The sequence below is a fragment of the Balaenoptera musculus genome, chromosome 20, assembly GCF_009873245.2.
Source record: "Balaenoptera musculus isolate JJ_BM4_2016_0621 chromosome 20, mBalMus1.pri.v3, whole genome shotgun sequence".
NCBI classification, from domain to species: domain Eukaryota; kingdom Metazoa; phylum Chordata; class Mammalia; order Artiodactyla; family Balaenopteridae; genus Balaenoptera; species Balaenoptera musculus.
In genome coordinates this window covers 50057363-50078094 of record NC_045804.1, presented here as the reverse complement: position 1 = coordinate 50078094, position 20732 = coordinate 50057363, and the positions used below count along the sequence as shown (strand labels likewise).

General features: G+C 50.3%; 1 protein-coding gene across 15 annotated transcripts in view; it reads left to right on the top strand.

The window, feature by feature from the left end:
• MINK1 (misshapen like kinase 1) overlaps positions 1-20732 on the top strand; it is a 50525-nt gene that overhangs the window by 16904 nt on the left and 12889 nt on the right. For all 15 annotated transcript variants that reach the window (XM_036836629.1, XM_036836619.1, XM_036836632.1 and 12 more), the window contains exons 2-5: positions 16717-16782; positions 18418-18474; positions 18569-18694; positions 20525-20635. In XM_036836629.1, coding sequence (XP_036692524.1) covers positions 16717-16782; positions 18418-18474; positions 18569-18694; positions 20525-20635 — 360 coding nt within the window. The remainder of the gene's footprint in view (positions 1-16716; positions 16783-18417; positions 18475-18568; positions 18695-20524; positions 20636-20732) is intronic.

The following is a 20732-nucleotide window of genomic DNA, read 5'->3' as shown; positions in this document are numbered from 1 at the left end:
TCTCTTCATAATGACTGTGCAAATTTGTAGCACTTTGTGGATATCAAAATGTTTTTACATCCGTGAACTCTTGTGGGATGGGGTTGGGTAGGTAAGGAAAAGAGGCTCTGGGAGCTTAAGTGACTTGCTGATTTGCCTCCATTACATGAAAGAATCAGAACCAGTGCCCAGGCCTTCTGATTCCTAGTGAGGTATAAACCCTAACCATTCCCTGTCATTCTATATTACTAGACTCCTGGCTGCCTTTCTGCTTCAGCTAAGAAAATATTTCCCCGAGTTATCCTCTTATACTTTTGAACCTTCTTTTAAGTTGTCTAAGATGCGTCTTTCTTCTGCCCTTCACCTAACCCAGCCTCTGCCCACTTCTTTCTCCTTTCCAAAATGCTTCGCTCTTTTCTCCTTCAGGAACCTTCCCCTTTACCTCTTCTTGTCCTGTTGCCTCCTGTGGTGTTTGGGTCCTTATTAATGTTTTCATTTGGGTTTAGCCAGCTATATAGGAGTTTGTGCCTTAAGAAAGTCCGCTTTCTAGTAATACATGTTTACCAAGTATATAAATTAGGGAGCGCTGACTCACATCACAAAAGAGGATTCACTTTTAGTAGCTGCCCTAGTACATTGCTTTTAAGTGAATATTTGTGGATTATTTTGGAAAAATGGAGATAAACCCAAAACCTAGTGTTAGAAACCATTGCAGGAGGGAAAGGGGATGGTTCTTCTGGATAACACCAACATGCTTTTGTTTCTATATTTATTCATTCAACAGAAGGGTATTGAATGTGGCCTTGACCTCTAAGGCTTAGTCTTACAGAAGACGGACAATTAAAGAATCAATCACAAAAATGTAATTGGTGCCATGAAAGGGGCCGTACAGAGTACTGTGGGAGCAGGATAGTCAGGGAAACTTCCTGGAGGAGGTGATGTCTGTGTTGAGGTCTGGAAGGATGGGCATGGGGCATGCAGGTAAAGGGGAGGGGAGAGATGCCCTTGGAAGGGTGGACAGCATGTACGAAGACCCAGAGGTGAGAAGGGGCAAGGGGTATTAGAAGAACCGAGAGAAATCCAGTAGAGTGCATTCCTGCTCCTCTGCCTCCTCCCCACACCAGCAAGAAACAAATGACCTCAGAATGGGAACAGGCAGGGCTCCAGATTAACCATCCCTGGGATCATCAGCTGTAAGGCAGTCAGATCTGAGCTTAAGGAAGAACCTCTTTGGCCCACAGAAGGCAAATGGAATCCAGTGGACAAAGCTCTGGGGTGTGTGTGCCGTGCCTCCTTGGATTTGCCATCAGAAGACTAACCAGGTTCCACTTTGAAAACACTTAACGTCTTGGAGCCTTGGTTTTCTCATCTGTGAAATGGGGTAATAATTCCTGCCTGGCTTCCCTACAGGTCAGAGGCACAAATGAGATAATGACTGTGAAAGCACCTGTAGATTGTGGAGAGCTAGGTGATTGGCTGATGGCAGCAGTGGCAGCAGCTGGGAGGTGGTGAACTTGATTCTCCTGGTTACAGAGACTGATTCTTGTGGCAGAGCCAAGGTCAAACTCTGATAGCTTGTAACATTTTAAACGCAAAGGCCTTAAAAAGTTGAGACTTGAGAAGTGAGTATCAGAGAGGTAAAGGGAAGATACCACCTCAGCTGCCTGGAAGACTTTCCAAGATCTTCCGGCTCTGGGCAGGGGGATGGCTAGAATGACCTCCAGCAGTCTTCAGACCTGAGGCTGGGGGTTGTCCCCACAGGCCTGCAGTTCTCTGTTTTCCCTTAGGTTCTGGAGGCAGGCGAAACCTCAGAAGCAGGCTGTTTATCTTTTAGGTTTTTTGGTTTATTTTTAAATTTCTGACTGCAATGGTAATTTTTTCCCTTTCCCTTTCCCCACTTCTCCAGCTCAGCATCAGAAAGAGACCATCTGTCCCCTGCCTTGCTTGCGGCCATTTTAGAACCAGCACAAGGCTACTTGAATTCTGGGCCCCTCTTCTCCTCCCCTCTCTCCCCTACTGCCTGACTTTCTCTCCTCTGCTTCTTCATCTAGCTCCCTGCTACCCACCTCCTGTGGGCCTCTCCATCCATGAAGACCTCTGGTCTGGATAAAGCCCCCAGCCCAGGGCCTGTGTCTGGGGCAGCCGTGTCTGTGGGGATCCTGGGCATCGGGGTGTGCAGGGGAACTGCTCCCAGCCCGGCTCAGGCAGGGCTCCTGTCTGCTCTTACTGGTTTCTGATCAGCATGGTATTTGTGTCTATGTGTGTGTCGGGTCTGGACTTGCTTCTGCCTCTGCATGTATCTGTGTGTGTGTGTGTGTGTGTGTGTGTGTGTGTGCGCGTTCATGTTCGTGTGTATGTCCTTCTGGCGTAGAGACCCAGGAGGAGTGACTTAAAAACTACCCTTCTGCCAGCACATAAATATCTCTCCTGGTTTCTTTCCCACCCCTCTACTCCCAGGGCATACTTGATTTCCTCCCCTCCTGCACTCCTTTCCCGTAAAAATACTTCAAATCTGCCGATAAACAGAGGACTAGTGCTTCACAGTGTGGAACCAGAATAAAAGGATGCAATTCAGTTCCGCAGTGTGAGGGGTAGGCTTATCCAGAGCAGAGTGGAGTGTCAGTTTTAGAGAGTAATGAAAGCTGGAAAAGGAGTTTCTTGAAGGCCGTCCAGTTTATTACTGGACGTTGTGGACACTGGGGAATTGAGGAGGTTTTTAACCTCCCTTTTGAGCTCTCTTCCGTCCAGTTTGTTGGCTCAGTGAGGAGGTGCCATGACGATCCTTCTGCCGGCTTCCTTTTTCCCACGGGAGTATTTGTCTTTATGCTTTGGCCTTGGGCCCGCTCTCCATACTGAGCCCTTGGGGTAGGAATGGGGGTAACACGACACACTCCCTGGGTTGGCAGAGGGTAGATGGAGACCGACTCAGGCCTCGGAGGGCCACCTTCTGTTGACAGAGGCAGGCGTCTGGACCCCTTGGGTCCTTGGGGCTGTGTCTGCTTTCTTTGCTTGGGGATAAAGGAAGAGGTGACCTGATGAAACTTTTCCTGCCACTTCCCTACCCCCAGCCCACACATTTGTTCCCATTTGCCTCCTCTTAACCCACGTTCTTTCTCCGAAACACACACCCTCCCATATTTCTTCTCCTGTGCATACATAGACGCACATCCTTTATATAGCTGCTCACAGCTAACTGAAGGGCATCCAGTGTCCACCCTCCACCAGAACACCCGCCCCCGCCCCCGCCCCCCCCCCCCCACCATCTCTGCCAGCACTGAGTGTGCCTGCATCTCTGTGGGATTCGAGCTGCTGGGGAAACCTGTCTGCCGTTTTCGGGTGGCGGCTCCGATAGAAGGGGTTTAGGGTTAGTGATCTGGTTGGTAGTGGGACTAAGGGATGGGGTTTAAAGCTGCATTTGTATGGCAGTCAGTGTTTTAGTGCTTAGATGGTTGGTGTTTGGGGGGTGGTTTTGAGGCCGCTGATGAGCTTCTAGCAGGTTGAAGGTCCCCCTCCCCCAGGCTGTGCCTTGGTACCAGCCCTGCCTTTGCCCCCCCTCTTCCTCTTTGTGTGGGCCTGCTGGGTCACAGGAAGAGCTCAGGAAAACAGGCCTATTGTTTTCCTCAGGGGGGGAGGGCGGGAGGGCCTCTCAAGCCAGCCTAGTCTCAGTACTAGATAAATAGAGGCTCCACAGGCTCTGGCAGCCCCGTTCTTCCAGGCAAGAGGGTGGTTTGGCTCCGGACTCCATCCTGCCAGCTCTCGTTGGTTCCCTCTGTGGACCGCAAGTTCCCATTCTCTTTCCCTAGTGGCCCCGCGGTTGTTTTTCCCGTCCCCCATCTGTATCACAGGTTTCTCTGAGTCTGTGGTCCTCTGTGGAGTCCTGGTGTGCTCGGCAATAGGGGGAGGTGGGGCTGTGGCCCCCCTCCCCAGCACTTGTCCTCCTATCCCCCCGACCCTGGCACTGGCACCCGCCTCCTGGCAGTGCTCACCCATTTGGGGTAGGATGGCACCTTGCCCGGGTTAGGGAACCACACTGGTTTCAGTAGGAGGACCTGCCGGGGCATATCCCAGTGAATAGTCACTGCTGGGCCTGAAGCACCGGAGAGACCAGACCTTCCCTTGTCTCTTTCCCAAGGATTCTCAGCCCTTCCCAAGCTTTAGAGTTCTAGGTCTTTCTAGTTCTTTCTACCATTCCAGCAGCCTCCTAGAATCTCCTGGAATTCTTAATGGATGGGCCCTTCCAGCTCAGAAATCCTGTAACTTTAAGACTCATGGGTCAGCAAAAAAAGCGGGGGACAGATTTTCCTATCCGACCTGCTTCTCCTACAGTTGCCTCACAAGCAATCTTACCCCTGATGTTTTAGCATATGTAACTCTTCTCCACATGTTAGTTCTCTGTGTTAGTGTCTGATTTATAAGCTCCTAGAAGGTAGACCCAAGGTTTAAGAAGGCAGTCTTTGGCAGGCAGTTTAAAAAGATGCTGCAAATATTGATAATAACAGTTTGCATTTGTTAGATACTTCAAAAACCCCTGTACCCCTCAGGGGATTTCATCTGTGTGCAGAGCAGACACAGTACACACGTCTCTCCCCACTTGGAGGTGGACGATCTGAAGCAGCACAGGGGGATGCATGTGGTTAGAAGAGGTGTTATCGGTGGAACAGCCCTGGGGCTGAGGGTCTGATCTGCCAGCTCTGGACCACTTCAAGAAATGTGACCCCGGGACTTCCCTGGTGGTGCAGTGGTTAAGAATCCACCTGCCAATGCAGGGGACATGGGTTCGAGCCCTGGTCCGGGAAGATCCCACATGCCGCGGAGCAACTAAGCCCGTGCGCCACAACTACTGAGCCTGCGCTCTAGAGTCCGCGAGTCACAACTACTGAGCCTGCGTGCCACAACTGCTGAGCCCACGCACCGTAACTGCTGAAGCCCGCACACCTAGAGCCCATGCTCCGCAACAGGAGAAGTCACCGCAATGAGAAGCCCGCGCACTGCAACGAAGAGTAACCCCTGCTCGCCGCAACTAGAGAAAGCCCGCACCCAGCAATGAAGACCCAACGCAGCCATAAATAAATAAATAGATAGATAGATAGACAGATAGATAGAAATGTGACCCCAAACGAAGGCCCAACGCAGCCATAAATGAATGAATGAATGAATGAAAGAAATGACCCCAAACCTGAGGGGCTGGCCTCCTTTTGCCCCTTCTGTCACCCACCCCTTCATCCTGATTCCACCGTGACCCCAGACTGCTCCTGTACATTTCTAGGTACCCACAAACTAATTGTGAGGGAGCAGTTGGGGTTTTCTCCTTCTCTCCTTCCCGTGTCCTGCAGCCGTGGCTCACGGCTCCCCGTCCTTGAGCTTCAGTTATTATTTTCCCCGCTGCCACCCCATCCCAGCCAGTCCTCAAACATTAATGCATAAACTCTTTCACGTTTTTCTCTTGGGAAATAGTCACAGCGTTCCTTTTTCACCTAATCTCAGTCAGTACTACTGCATTAAAATGATTCCTTGGTTTCCAGAGAAGGAAAAGGAGAATGCCAGTTGGTGCTGACCAGGGTCAGAGTAACTGCCTTGCTGTCTTTCGGAGCTCTGTTCGCCATCTTCCCCTTGTGCTTTCTCCAGATACGAGCTGGTGGGGGGATCCAGGGAGCCCCTTGAGGGTCCGCAGAGCAAGGAAGGAAGAGCCCAAGGCCAGCTCGTGCCCAGTTCTCTCCTGGCTAGTCCTGGTGAGCAGAGCCCACGACGAAGGTGCAGGTCGGCGCCTTGGGGTGGATCAGGGCTCTGTGCCCAGTCCTTTCGTCTGGCTGGCTTTTATCGAGCACATAGCGTGTCAGATGCTGGGGAGATTCCGAAGCGCAAGGCAGTGCCTTTCAGGAAGTCTTCGGGCGACAGCTGGGGAGACTAACTCACTCGAAATCATTAAAGGGGGACTTAGAGGAGAAGAGTCTGAAGGGACAGCCCATTCCGTCTGCCCCCTTGCCCCGCCTCCGGCTGCGTGTCTCCTCTTTACCCACCCAGCTCGGCACCTCTTCCCTCCCTCCATCCCCCTCCAGCTCTTTTCTTTATCCTCCACTTCTTGCAGAACGCTTTCCTTGACCAAACCCACCTCTACCTTGCTCTGCTGGCATTTAAAGGTTAAATCAACAAGCATCTGAGCACCTCACAGGTACTTAGAAATGCACCTGGTGCTGTAAGGAAAACAGGAATAGGCGCCAGGCGATTCGAGAGTTGTGCGAGGGCAGCATCCTGCGTGAGCTGCATGTCACTGCATGTGTGCACGTGCGTGTCGGGATGAAATGCGCGTGTGGAACGCGGTCCTTTGTATTGCACCTGGAGGTACATCTACCCGGAGAGTTATTGCAGATTACATCACTGCTGTCTCTTCATACCTGAACACGTACAATTATAAATCGTAAATGACACCATATGACGTAAAGCCCGGTGCCATGTAACATCTCTCTGGCAGTTTTTGACCTGGATGAGGGGGTCTGTCAGGTGGCTCAGAGCCCCACTCTTCAGTAATTGATTCCAACACTTCTATGCTGCCTTCCGCAACGTGTCCACCAACTGAAGGCTTTATAGAGTTTTAATGTATAAAATATATGGAGGATAAGAAATGCTTAGTAACATAAACCCCAATGAGTGAAAGAAAGTAGCCACAGACTGTCACTCCACGTGTTCACAATGCAACAAAAGTGATTTTGCGTATGGTACAGATTCCAAGCTGCCCAGGTAATATAATAAAACATTTGGGCACCTATATCAGCGCAAGTCTGCAGAGCTCTCATACCAGATGGTACCCAGACATCACCTGAGCATGGTTCCTGCCCTGAAAGAGCTTCTCTTCTACTTGGGGAGATGAGACATAATCATGAGAAAAGTTAAATAGTGATGTTGCGATCTGGCTTGTTCGGTTGCAGGGAACCTGCTCGAGTGAGGGTGAATAAAGGGATAGTTAGAGCAGAGACTCTGGAGCCGGGCTACACGCATTCAAATCCTGGCTCTGCCACTTAATTAGCTGTTGGGCAAGTTACTTACCTTCACTGAGCCTCAGTTCACTCATGTGTAAAATGAGAATCATAATAGTATCAATGTCGTGGAGTTTTGTGGGGTTAAATTCAGTGGTATGTGTAAAGCTCTTAGAACAGCGCTGGCTCTCACTGTTGATTTTTATTTAATCCAAGGTCCAGAGTCTCACCGCAGTCCGAGCACATGAACTGCACGCAGCATACATGGCCAGTTCCTTGGAGATGGAAATGTAGGGTGGAGCTGGGTCATGGTAGCACCAGGGCGCACAGGGAGAACCAGTCAGGTCTCCCCGCCACTTCCCTCTCCCTCCATTCTGCTCACAAACAGCCTCTGCTTTCCTCTACTGAGATAAGAATGGCCTCTGCAGCCCTGACTCTCCAGGTACCTACCTGGCATCTTCCCTCTGGGTTTTAGTTGGAATGGCTGAGAGGGAAATTTGCCCTCGTTCGTTTCTTCTCTTGGTCTTGGACTGGCTACCTTTGGACCAGGAGCCCATCTCTTGGACTCATGAGCTATGACTAGGGCAAGAAAGGGATCTAATGATTGAAAACGTGGTCCCTTAGGCAACAGGAGCTTTGATCAGGGCAAAGCAGGCCTGGGAGTCAACTTCTGAGGTCAAACCTTGGCTCCATCAATTCCTGGCTGTGTGTAATCCTGGGCATGTCATTTAATTGCTCTAAACTTCCTTCCCTGTGAAATAAATATGCCAATAAGCACCTACCTTAGAGTTTGCTATGAGATTATACTTCTGAAGTGCTCAGCAGTACCAGGACCAAAGAAAATGCTCAAAAACTATTAGCTGTTTAATTATTAGAGGGATATGGGGAGAGTGGGCAATGAAAGAGATCTGTGAGACAGAAAATGTGGGAGATCTCATGAGGTAGTCAAGGGCCACAGGGATGGGACAGATAATAGCATTCATTGCTCAGAGGGTCCTGGGAAGGCTTTTAGACCCCAGCTTAAATATGTCGTCCTTAGTAGCGCCTTTCCCTGATTCCCCAGACTTGGTCAAGTTTGTTCTCTTAGCACCCTGTGCTTCTCCGTGGCACATGAGCAGTACCACAGTTATAATTAAAGAATTGTAGAGTTGTTTAGTGTCTGCCTCCCCCATCAGAACGGAAACACCCTTACGGCAGGGACTGCCCCATTTTACTCATTGCTGTATTCCAGAGCCTAACACAACTCCTGGCACACAGTAAGGAAGTAATACATAGTCATCCGGTTGGCAGCTTTGTGGAGTGTGGACTTGAGCATTTAGAATCATAGAGTTAGAACTGGAAAGTTTTCTTGTTGAAAGGGAACCCAGAGAGGTTAAGTGACTTGCCCCCAGACACACAGCCTGTTAGCAGCAGAGCCAAGAATAGAAACCAGGTTGCCTAATTCTATATCATATACACGGTTATGTTTTATCATTGTCTGTGTTTGTCTCAGGACTTTTTCACATGTGTTATTAGACCAGAAGCACTTTGGGGGGCTCCCTTTCATGTTAGTAGGGTAGCTTTCTTAGAATGGAAATGGTCACTAATCAACAATAATTTACTGAGCATTATGAGAGGGGCTTTGGGATTATTATTTTTAATAACAGCTCTATTGATATATAATTCACATAGCACAAAATTCACCCTTTTAAAGTATTTTAAAGTGGTTTTTAGTGTATTCACAGACTTGCTATCACCACTATCTAATTTCAGAACATTTTCATCAGCCCCAAATAAAACCCAGTACCCATTAGCAGTCACTACAATTCCTCCCTTTTCCCAGCCCCTGGAAACCACTAATCAATCTACTTTCTGTCTGTATGGATTTGCCTATTATAGACATTTCACATAAATGGAGCCTTACAATATGTGGGTTTTTTTTTTTTAACTGTCTTCTTTCATTTAGCATAATGTTTTCAAGGTTCATCCATGCCATAGCATGTATCATTATTTCATACCTTTTTATTGCCTAATAATATTCCATTATTGGAATATCATATTAGTGGAATATCCATAAATGGATATATCACATCCATTCATCAGTTGATGGACATTGGATTGTTTCTACTTTGGGGCTGTTATGAATAAAGCTGCTGTGAACATTTTATGTACAGATTTTTGTGTGTTCATATGTTTTCAGTTATCTTGGGTATCTACCTAGGAGTAGAATTGCTGGGTCATGTGATAACTCTCTGTTTTACATCTTGAGGAACTGCTAAACTGTTTTCCAAAGTGACTACACAATTTTACATTCCCACCAGCAATGTATGAGGGTTCCAAGTTCTCCAGATCCCCGTCAGTGCTTGTTATTATCCGTCATTGTGATTATAGCTACCTTCGTGGGTGTGAAGTGGTGTCTTGTGGTTTTGGTTCGCATTTCCCTAGTGACTCATGTAGAACATCTTTTCATGTGCTTATTGACCCCTGTATATCTTCTTTGGAGAAATGTCTATTCAGATCCTTTGCCCATTTTTAAGTTGGGTTATTTCTCTTTTTTATTGTTGTTATTTTATTCTTGAGTTTCTTTTAGTATTCTGGATACAAGTCCCTTATCAGATATGTCTTTTATCTAGACACAAGTCCCTTATCGCTGATATATAATTTGCAAATGTTTTCTCCTATTCTGTGGGTTGTCTTTTCACTTTCTTGATGCTATTCTTTGAAACACAAAGGTTTTAGATTTTGATGAAGTCCAGTTCACCTTTTTTTTGTTGTTGTTACTTGTGCTTTTGGTGTCATATGTAAGAAACCATTCCCTGATCCAAGATTACAAAGATTTACTCCTGTGTTTTCTTTTTTTTTTTTTTTTATTGTTTTAGCTCTTACCTTTTTAGGTGATCCATTTTGGGTTAATTTTTTGTGTATGGTATGAGATACGGGTCCAAATTCATTCTTTTAAATATGGATATCCAGTTGTCCCAGCACCATTTGTTGAAAAGACTATTGAATGGTCTTGGTACTCTTTTTTTTTTTTAAATAAATTTATTTTATTTTATTTCGTTTTGGCTGCGTTGGGTCTTCGTTGCTGTGTGCAGGCTTTCTCTAGTTGCGGCAGGCATGGGCTACTCTTCGTTGCAGTGCAAAGGCTTCTCATTGCGGTGGCTTCTCTTGTTGTGGAGCACGGGCTCTAGGCGCATGGGCTTCAGTAGTTGTGGCACGAGGGCTCAGTAGTTGAGGCTCACGGGCTCTAGAGTGCAGGCTCAGTAGTTGTGGCGCACGGGCTTAGCTGCTTTGCGGCATGTGGGATCTTCCTGGACCAGGGCTCGAACCCGTGTCCCCTGCACTGGAAGGCGGATTCTTAACCACTGCGCCACCAGGGAAGTCCCAGTCTTGGTACTCTTGTTGAAAGTCAATTGGCCACAAATTTAAGAGTTTATTTTTGGATTCTCAATTCCAGTCCATTGATCTATATGTCTATCATTATGCCAGTATCACAGTATCTTTTTTTGTTTTCTCACGCTGTCTTGATTTCTGTAGCTTTATAGTAAGTTTTTAAGTTGAGAATTGTGAGTCCTTTAACTTCATTCTTCCTTTTCAAGATTTCTTGTCTCTTTTGGATCCCTTGCATTTCCATATGATTTTTAGGATAAGCTTGTCAATTTCTGCAAAACAAAAAACAGCTGGGATTTTGATAGAAGTGCACTGAATGTGTAGGTCTTAACAATACTAAGTCTTCTGATCCGTAAATACGAGATAGCTTTCCATTTACTTAGAGCTTCTTTAATTTCTTTGAACAGTGTTTTAACAGTTTTCAGTGTACATGTTTCATACTTCCTTGGTTCGATTTATTCTTTTTGATGCTATTGTAAATAAATGGAATTGTTTTCTTAATTTCCTTTTTGAATCATTCATTGTAGTATATAGAAATAGAATTGGTTTTCATATACTGATCCTGCATCCTGCAACCTTGCTGAACTCGTTGATCAGTCTAATGGATGAGATTAATATGTGAAATTGAGGTTGAAGTTCATGGGTTGGATAGCTTGTGGTGGGCTAGAGTGGCTAGAAAAGATTTCTTGAAAAAAAAACCAAAAAACAAACAAACAAACAAACAAAAACCTTGGGATTTGGCTTGGCTGACAAGAGAGGTCATTTTTAGGGAGGGTTGGCCACATGAACATAGAAAAAAAGGGGCATGAGCTGAGTCAGTGCAGACGGAGCTGCTGCCGAGCTGTTGTAGGTGAGAGCGGTAGCACTCCACCACCGTGACTCCACTCAGATCCCTGCTGCTCGCCGACAGTCCTGTACCTTCCATTCACCTGTTATTAACTCCCTAGAGCAGCTCAGTCTCTCCGAATGGGTCCATTGACCCTCTGCATTGGAATCACCCAGGGGATCTGTTAAACATACAGATTCCTGCTCCTCACCCCAGACCTATGGTGCTAAATCAGAATCTCTGGAGTAGGATCCTAGGATTCTTTTTTTTTTTTAATTATTTATTTATTTACTTTTGGCTGTGTTGGGTCTTCGTTTCTGTGCGAGGGCTTTCTCCAGTTGCGGCGAGCGGGGGCCACTCTTCATCGCGGTGCGCGGGCCTCTCACTATCGCGGCCTCTCTTGTTGCGGAGCACAGGCTCCAGACGCGCAGGCTCAGTAGTTGTGGCTCACGGGCCCAGTTGCTCCGCGGCATGTGGGATCTTCCCAGACCAGGGCTCGAACCCGTGTCCCCTGCATTGGCAGGCAGACTCTCAACCACTGCGCCACCAGGGAAGCCCCCTAGGATTCTTACATATCCTAAAGCACCCTGTGTAGCATCTATTCCAAGCGTTTCCACCTCATTCCTCAAGCCCCACACTCCTACTTGGCAGATGATCTTCCCTCCGACATAATCATTTAAGTCAAGGTCATTCGGTGTTCATGGAGCTCCCCCATCTTCCTTCCTCTTTAACCTCAACAGACCAGTGTCTCTTCACGTCTCGTCTCTTCCGGTCCTTCTCTCTCCCTCCTTCACTAGTTACCCGCACCCTTGTCCCCGCCCCTTTCCGCCTCCCAGCAGCTGGCTGGACAAGAACCGGGCTGGTGAGAACAGAGAGTCTGGGCACCAAGGGAGGGAGCCGGGGAAGGCCGACGGTAGCATCGCGCCGGAGCTATGCCGTGCACAGAGGCGGCCAGGGCCGCCTGGGGGCTTCCCAGCAGCAGAGCACCTCCCTCTGGGGGTGCCTCTTCTAGATCATCATCAAAGAGGGTGGCCAGGCACACGGACAGGCAGATACTCGAAGGGCCCACATTTAAAGCCAGATCAATGCACAAATCGTGTTTGACCTGTGGTATTACTCATGTCTGGGCATTCTGAATCCTTGGCTATGCGTGTCAGGGAGAAATAGGCACTGTTGTATTTGATCATTGCTGCAATCCAGTGGAAGATACAGTTTACATACTAATACATACGCACACGTGTATATCATTTAAAAAATGAATTCGTCAGGCATCATCAGTCTCCTCTCTTTTTGTCTTCTTCCCTCCCCTATTTTATGAACATTTTATGTACAGATTTTTGTGTGTTCATATGTTTTCAGTTATCTTGGGTATCTACCTAGGAGTAGAATTGCTGGGTCATGTGATAACTCTTAAGCATGAGAGAGCTTCCCTATTTTGCAAACCCTTGTGTCTGACCCTGCTGCCTCCTCTGCTTTTCCCCCTTCCTCTCAAAGTCAGACTTCTCCAGAGAGGGTGCTGCACCCCGAGCCTTCACTTCCTCATCACCCCGCCTCCCCCAGCCCCCGCTGTCTGCCTCCTGCTCTCACAGCTGCACTTTCCACAGGGATGCCCAGCGGCTCCCCCAGTGCTAAGGCCAGTGGCATTTCTCTCCGTCCTCTTTGACCGCCTCCCCTCTGCTGTCTGTTCTGTTCGCCGGTGTGCAGCACGTGGCCCTTCCTCCAAGAGGCTGGCCTTGGCCCTTCTAGTCCTCTTTCCCTGTGCACTCACCCTGGACACCGTGTCTCACACTCACAAACGTCCTCTAAATCTTTACCTCCAGACGCTTGTTTCTAGCTGCCTGTTAGACATTTACTTCTGTGCATCCCCTAACATCTCACACTCCACATCCAAACCCAAACTACTGTCCCTCAGCAGGGCCTGGCCTTCCCCACTCTTCAGTTCTTGTCACCACTCAGATACCACCTCTTCCAGGGAGCCTGCCTGAGATTCCCACTCTGAATTTAGTTCTGTCCCCTGAAACTGCAGAGCAGACTTTTTACCTAGTCCAGCTTCCTCTCAGTTGTGTGAGAAAGATGAGGCCCCAGACAGTTAAATACTTGCTCAGAGACACACAGCTCCGTTCCCTCTAGGAAGTCACTCTCCAGCGCTCTTGCCTCTACTCCAGACTTGAGTGCCTTCGATTGCTCTCATGGCGTGTAATCATAAACCGCCGCATGTCCATGTTGGGGTGCTTGGCCTGTCTGTAAAATCATAAGGCCCTTGAGGGACCGTCCGTGGTTCTCATACACCGTTGAGATCCCCGTTGTGCCTAACTGAGGACCTGTGACGCAGTCAGTGCACAATAAATATTTAATGGGTAAATGAAAGAAGGTAAAGTCGCCTGACAGATCTCCCCTGATTAGGGCCCAGCCCAGTGCAGGGCCGATGTAGACACTCACTCAGGCAATATGTATCGGTTGGTTAATGATGGGGCAACTTTAAGCATCCGGCTTAGGTGCTGGGACTCCCTTCCGTGAGCAGCGGGGGGCCATGCCCGTTCTGGGCAGAGGAGTAAGATCAGGAAAGTGCTGTTTTTGGCAGCAGCAGCAGAAGGCAGGATGGCGAGGCAGGCGCTCCGGGAAGGAGGAGTGAAGGGGTGGGCCTGGGGTGGCACCTTCAGGAATGGAGAGGAGGAGACAAATGGGCATCTTGAAGGGAGAAAGGACAGGGTGAGTGTGAGGTGGAGAAGGAAGGGAGGGAGAAGAAGGTGCTGCAGAGGTGGACTTTGGTGAAGATGGTGCTGCTATTAAGAAGCAGAGGGCCCTCCCTGGTGGTGCAGTGGTTAAGAATCTGCCTGCCAATGCAGGGGACACAGGTTCGAGCCCTGGTCCGGGAAGATCCCACATGCCACAGAGCAACTAAGCCCATGCGCCACAACTACTGAGCCTGCGCTCTAGAGCCCGTGAGCCACAACTACTGAGCCCGTGTGCCACAACTACTGAAGCCCGCACGCCTACAGCCTGAGCTCCGCAACAAGAGAAGCCACTGCAATGAGAAGCCTGCGCACCGCAATGAAGAGTAGCCCCCACTCGCCGCAACTAGGGAAAGCCGCACGCAGCAACGAAGACCCAATGCAGCCAAAAATAAATAATAAATAAATAAATAAATTTATTTTAAAAAAAAGAAGCCGAGCAGGGCCAGGCCTCTGTGGAGCACGTTCTGTGGAGGATGTTTGGTATCAGGACTGCTGTGTCACATGCATGGTCTCAGCTTAATCCTCAGAATAACCCTTTCAAGTAAGTGTGGTCTTCCTGGCTGTGGGTCAGGAAACAGGCTCGAAACCATTAAATCAGTATCTGAACCTGAGTGTCTGACCTCAAAGGCTGTCCTTTCATCCCTCAGTGCCTCCCAAACGTACCAGAAGGAGACAGACTGGGAGCTAAGATTACAAACTTAAATCTGTTTGTGCTGATCCGAGGTGATGGTGGTGTATCATCATGACTCTTAACAAGCCACTCATATTTCCCCTCTTAGATTAGGGGTGTCCAGAAAGTCAAGTCCATGAGTCCTTTTTCCTACCAGTATCCATCTCAGAAAGAATTAAGATGTAAGAAAGGACTTCCCAATGGTTAGGGTTAAGAGGCCGCAGAATGGATGAGGCCTTCTTTGGGGGAGATTCTTTTGGGAACTGTGTTCCCTTCACGCCTCTGAGTCTAGACTTCCAGGTGGATGAGGTAACTTCTTCCAGGTCCCCTGCAGCTCTCAGGTTCAGACAGACCTCTCATCAGCCCCCCACGCTGCACTGACATTTTCTCCCTTTCCTGTGGAGCCTGCTGTTTTTTAGACCTGTTCAAGGGGTTTTTTTTAGTCACTTCAGCTGGAGCTAAATAATTGAACATAGAACCATGAAATTCTGGGTCTGGTCAGCCCAGGCCCCTCCAGAGTCAGTGGAAGGAATCCCTCTGCAACTTCTATCAAGGCTTCCACCTGGGCAGTTCTGGGATATTCTTTCAGGCTGCTGCCTGCCAGGCCCTGGGCTCGGTGCTGGACACACAGGTGAGCAAGGAGGATTCAGGCCCTTCCTTCCGGAATTTATAGACAAGTTAGTGCACAGCCACAGTGCATGGTGGCACAGGCTCAGACAGGGACACCCAGGAGCCAGGGTGACACTTGCAGTCCTCCCGGGACATCCTAACAAAGCCTGGGGCTGGGGCCTCCCTGGTCTCCAGCACACCCAGGTTCCCTTCCACACGCTTGCTGCCGTGAATGAAGGAGGAGGATTGTTTGGTTTCGGGGTTTTTTTGGTTGTTTTCACAAAAATCCTATATTGGTTTTCAGAATCAGGGAGGAAGGAGTTTTGGATTATACGCTGTTAGGGCTGTCAGCGCAGGAGCACGGGCGTCGCCTGGGGAGTTTGCTTCCAAAGCAACATACGCTTTGTCTCCGTCCTGCCGGAAGGCGAGAACCTGCCTGTGAGCCTGTCCGGCGGAGGTGCAGGCAGCCCTGGGCCAGCCACTCAGCCTGCGGTCCCACTGCCCACCCTCTCTCTCTCTCAGAAAGAAGCCCTGCCAGGGCGGGGTGGGTGGCCTCCCAGCAGCTGTGCTGCTTGGCCCAGCCGGCGATGGGCCTCTTCGGGACGCTTTGTCTGAGCCCTGCGGGCCCTCTCCCCTCCTCTCCTGGTACTGCTTGGCTCGGGAAAGCGGGAGCTGCAAGTTCTCCCTTCTCACCACCCCTCCCTGCTCTCCATTCCCTGCCCAGGTCCCTGTTACCCGCCACATGCTGGGAGCCCTGGGGCTTAGGAGGACTGGGAAGGGGGAGAAGGGCGCAAGGAGGGTGGCTTTCACGTTTCGGCCCCTCCTAGCTTTCCTCATCCCTGCTTTTAAAAAATAAAATAACTTGTGCCTGGGGGACTTCCCTGGTGGCGCAGTGGTTAAGAATCCGCCTGCTAACACGGGACACGCGTTCGATCCCTGGTCCGGTAAGATGCCACATGCCGCGGAGCAACTAAGCCCGTGCGCCACAACTACTGAAGCCCATGCACCTAGAGCCCGTGCTCCACAACAAAGAGAAGCCACTGCAATGAGAAGCCCGCGCACCGCAAGGAAGAGTAGCCCCCGCTCACTGCAACTAGAGAAAGCCCGCGCGCAGCAAGGAAGACCCAACGCAGCCAAAAATAAATAAATGAATAATAAAAAATAAAATGAAATAACTTGTGCCAGGCACCGTCTTAAGCATTTTATGGGCATTTCCTCGTTTGAAGTTGACCCCAGCCCAGAGGTGGGTACTCAGTTATCCCATGGAGCAGATGAGGCCACAGGCTCTGAGTTTGTCACCGAGTTTGGAAGCAGCAGCATGTCTGAATAGCCAGAGGGTCTCTGACTTCTGTTTTCTCTCCCCTCCTTCTGACTTTTCCCCTAGAACATGAACTCTGACCCAGTCCAGGAAGAGGGCACCTGGCCGTCAGGCCCGCCTGCAGCCCCATGTAGTAGTATTCACTGTCGTCTCCTGGTTGAATAGCTCTTCCGTGTTTCTAGCTACATGGTCCTGTTCTGAAGTGCTGACACCTTATTCTTTCTCTCTCCCTCCCCCAGGACCCTGCTGGAATCTTTGAGCTGGTGGAGGTGGTCGGCAATGGAACCTACGGACAGGTGTACAAGGTGAGGCTCTGTGTGCAGCAGCGAGGCCCACTCCCATGGGCCTCCTAGGGAGTGGGCCCCAGTCTGGAGATTTGAGGGGGGCTGGGGGGAATTATAGGGGCTGGGGGCCCTGGCAAAGGGGAGGGAGGACCAGGGAGGGAGGGAGAGGAGAGGGATAAAAGTCATAAGGGAAGGAAGCAGCAAGAAGTGGGGTGTTTTTGCTGGCCTCTGCCTCTGAGTTTAGAACTAGTCCCGGGCGCGGCAGGAACAGTCTGGAGCTGGGTGGCGTATGGTACAGGGACACGGAGCAGTGGGAAGGGTATGGGGACGTGTGTGTCAGAGCTCAGAGGTGCAGTTTTGGCTTCTCCTGAGACCACAGGACTCAGGGTTGGTGGGACCTAGTGGGTGACCTTCTGCAGAGGGGAAATAGCTTTCTTGAGCTCCCCTGACTGGCCTGCTGCAGGGCTGGAGCCCAAGCTCAGGCCCTCTGCTTTTGAGGCCGCCTCTCTCCCCCACAGAAGTGGCATTTCCTTGACCACTGATTGTGGCTTCTAGCCTGGCCAGCCCAGCCCTTTCAGGTGGTCTGACCACTGGTCACACTTGACTGGGGGGAGGCAGCTGCAGCAGAGAGATGTTAAGGCAGGTGCTGCCCCAGAGCGCATACCTGGCTGCTTTGTCTCCAGATACGATGCTCGGTTTTTCCACGAGTCTCCTCTGCATCTCAGGGGCCTGCGTTTCCTGGGTCACTGGGACCACCTGCCTGTCTCTTACCCTTCTTCCCTGTAAGCTTTGGGAAGCAGGCGCCCCCCCATCCTCCCATCTCTTGCCTAGTTGTTGCCATGGAAACAGCAGCTCTGTGTTCTACTGCTTCTCTGGGCTTGGGGTCGTAAAAGACTGCTGAGGATAAAAATAATCCATGGCTGGCAATACCCCCACCCCACTCTTTCCCAGGAAGCCTTGGACTTTCATACCCAAGCCTGAGATGGCTCCTGCTAGGAATTTCAGAAGGATGGGGGGCGGGGGGGTGGGGATGGCAGGGACACACTCTAGAAGAAGTTTCTTCCCATTAGCACTGGTGATGGCATTGACATGTCAGTCAGCCCTTCTGTGTTTCTCCGAGTTCCCTAAAATCTCAGCTCTATCTTTATTCTTTCCTGTGGACAATAATAAAAAGCCTTGGGGGGGTGGTGATTCTGGGAAAGGCCTCCTGACCAGAGGGGATGGATCAGGAAAGCACGCAGGCAGTTTGTCTTGCATAGAAGATGCTGGAGAGGCAAAGCCCTCCCAGCCTCGTCCCCTAGCTCCCTCCAGCTCCGTCTGAGGATGGAGAGGTATCTTTTACTCCACATTCTAACTTTCAAACTGGGACGTCTAAGCCAGAGAGCCTGGAGCAGAGCACAAGGGTCTCTCACTCATCCCTCTTGAGCATTTCAGGGGAGGAGACCCTTCATCTTTATCCAGCGTAGCACTTGGAATCCAGCCTCGGCGGTTTTCCTGTAGCCCTCTGTCTATGACCAACCCATAAACTGAGGTGTCTAGCCACCATGAGGGGCACTTTGTAAGACAGAAAACAGCCAAAAGTTGTGGCCTCTCCCAAATTAAGCCCTTCCTGAGCGTAGACCCTGATCCCTCCACGCCTGGCTCTCTGTCCTGCAGGGTCGGCATGTCAAGACCGGGCAGCTGGCTGCCATCAAGGTCATGGATGTCACGGAGGTAGGGAGCTGTGTGGGGCAGAGGGAGGGTCAGAGCATTGAGAAGGGGGCTGGGGGGGGGGACTCTCAGGGCTCACCTCCCCGGATTCACCTAGGATGAGGAGGAAGAGATCAAACAGGAGATCAACATGTTGAAAAAATACTCTCACCACCGCAACATCGCCACCTACTACGGGGCCTTCATCAAGAAGAGCCCCCCAGGGAATGACGACCAGCTCTGGGTGAGAAGCGCCCCTGGCCTGCCCACCTGCCCCTCCCCCAGTTAGTCCATCCATTCTCCCGCCTTTGTGCACAGCTCCTGGGAAAGCAACACATTAAAATATTTGTGGGTGTCGGCAAGACCCGAAGCGAACCCCTCCCGGCAAGTGCACAAGACTTTGTGGGCGATTACTCGGCCACAGCTTGCTGTAGCTCTTCTGGGCCTCCCCCAGATTCCCTCCTGGCCACAAACATGCCTAAGAGTCATCGCCCTCCCTAGCCTGGGCACTGGTGCCAGCTGATTCCCCAGCCTCACGCTTTCTGGTGCTCAGCCCAGCACAGAGGAGAGGGCAGAAGGGAGCACAGCCATGGCTGCAGGGCTGGAGCTCATGCCAGGTCCCCCCTCCCAGCGGTTGCCACACAAGTACTTATTGAGCACCCTCTGTGTACCCTGCACAGATAGTCATGACTTGTGGTCCCTGCCTCCAAGGCACTTAGTCTTTTTTGGGGAGACACACACACACACACACACACACACACACACACACACACACACACACACACACACACACACACACAGAGAAAGGTGAGTAACACGTCAGGTAGTGTGTAGTGGGTGATCACTGAGGGCTAGAAGCTGAGCGCTAGTGACCAGGTGCCCCGCTGTGGACCTGATGGACACCATCCTCCCCTCCTCCCCCTGTGCTCTGCTGTGGGAGTTGGAGGCCCCAGATGCGGGCCGTATGCAAATTACCTCTAGTGTGCACACAAATGGATGTATCCCAGCCAACATTTTATTTTTGCGTTAGATGCGGCTTTTAGAAAATGTACAGTGAAAACATTTGGACAGGCATACTGATCCCCAGGGACTTTTTTGGCCGCTGCCTCTGGGTCCCTAGAGGAGACCAGCCGGGAGCTCTTCTCATCTCCCTGCCTCGGCCCTGCCTGTTCGCGGAGTTTCTGCCGAAGTCTCACAGGTTCCCTCCTGCAGTTCTTTGGTAGCCCCATGCACTGTTTTGTCTCTAGCAGACCTGGGGACTTCTGACTCTTAGCCCCTTTCTTCTCTCTCGGTCAGGGATTGGCCAACTTTTTCTGTGAAGGGCCAGCTAGTAAATATCTGGGGCTCTGTATGTCATAAAGTTTCCAACAACTACTCAACTCAGCCATAGATAATGCATACATGGGAATAGGAGTGTCACTGGATTCCCAAAGATCTTTATGTAAGACACTAAGGTTTGAATTTCATCTGATTCTTCCTTTGATTTTTTTAAAAATTAAAAAAATTTTTTTGGCCGTGGCATGTGGGATCTTAGTTCCCTGACCAGGGATCAAACTCGTGCCCCCTGCAGTAGAAGCATGGAGTGTTAACCACTGGACCACCAGGGAAGTCCCCTTTCTTTGATTTTTTTATTCCAACCATTTAAAAATGTAAAAACCACGCTTAGCTTCCTGGCCGTAGACTGCCGGCCCCTGCTCCAGAGGAGTGGTTCTTAACCGTTTTGGGTTTATGGATCCCAGTGAGGATCTGATGAAAGCTTTGGATCCTTCCCCAAGGAAAATGCACAAACCCACATCATTTTGTCTACAATTTTAGGGATTCCTTGGGCTCCTACTCAGGACCCAGACCACCTCCCTCAGCCCACCTGCCTTGTCTTTCCCAGCTGTGTCCCCTTCCGCTTTCTTCCCTAATCTCAGCAAGTTCTGTAGCCTTTATGAGGGGTCTCATGGCCCCTGCTCTCCAGCTCATACCAGTTCTGGCCCCAAGGACTCCAGTCCTCCTCCAGGGGCCTGGCAGGGGAAGGAGGCCTTGCCTGACAGATGCTTTTCCTTCCGGTGCCTCCCTGGGACCATAGCTGGTGATGGAGTTCTGTGGTGCTGGTTCTGTGACAGACCTGGTGAAGAACACGAAAGGGAACGCCCTGAAGGAGGACTGTATTGCCTACATCTGCAGGGAGATTCTCCGGGTGAGTGCCAGGGCCCTCCCCGCCGCCTCCTCCTGAGCCAGCCCCTGTGGAGCGTCTCCCTGGACGTGGACCCTCCCCGCACGCACGGGGAAGGAGA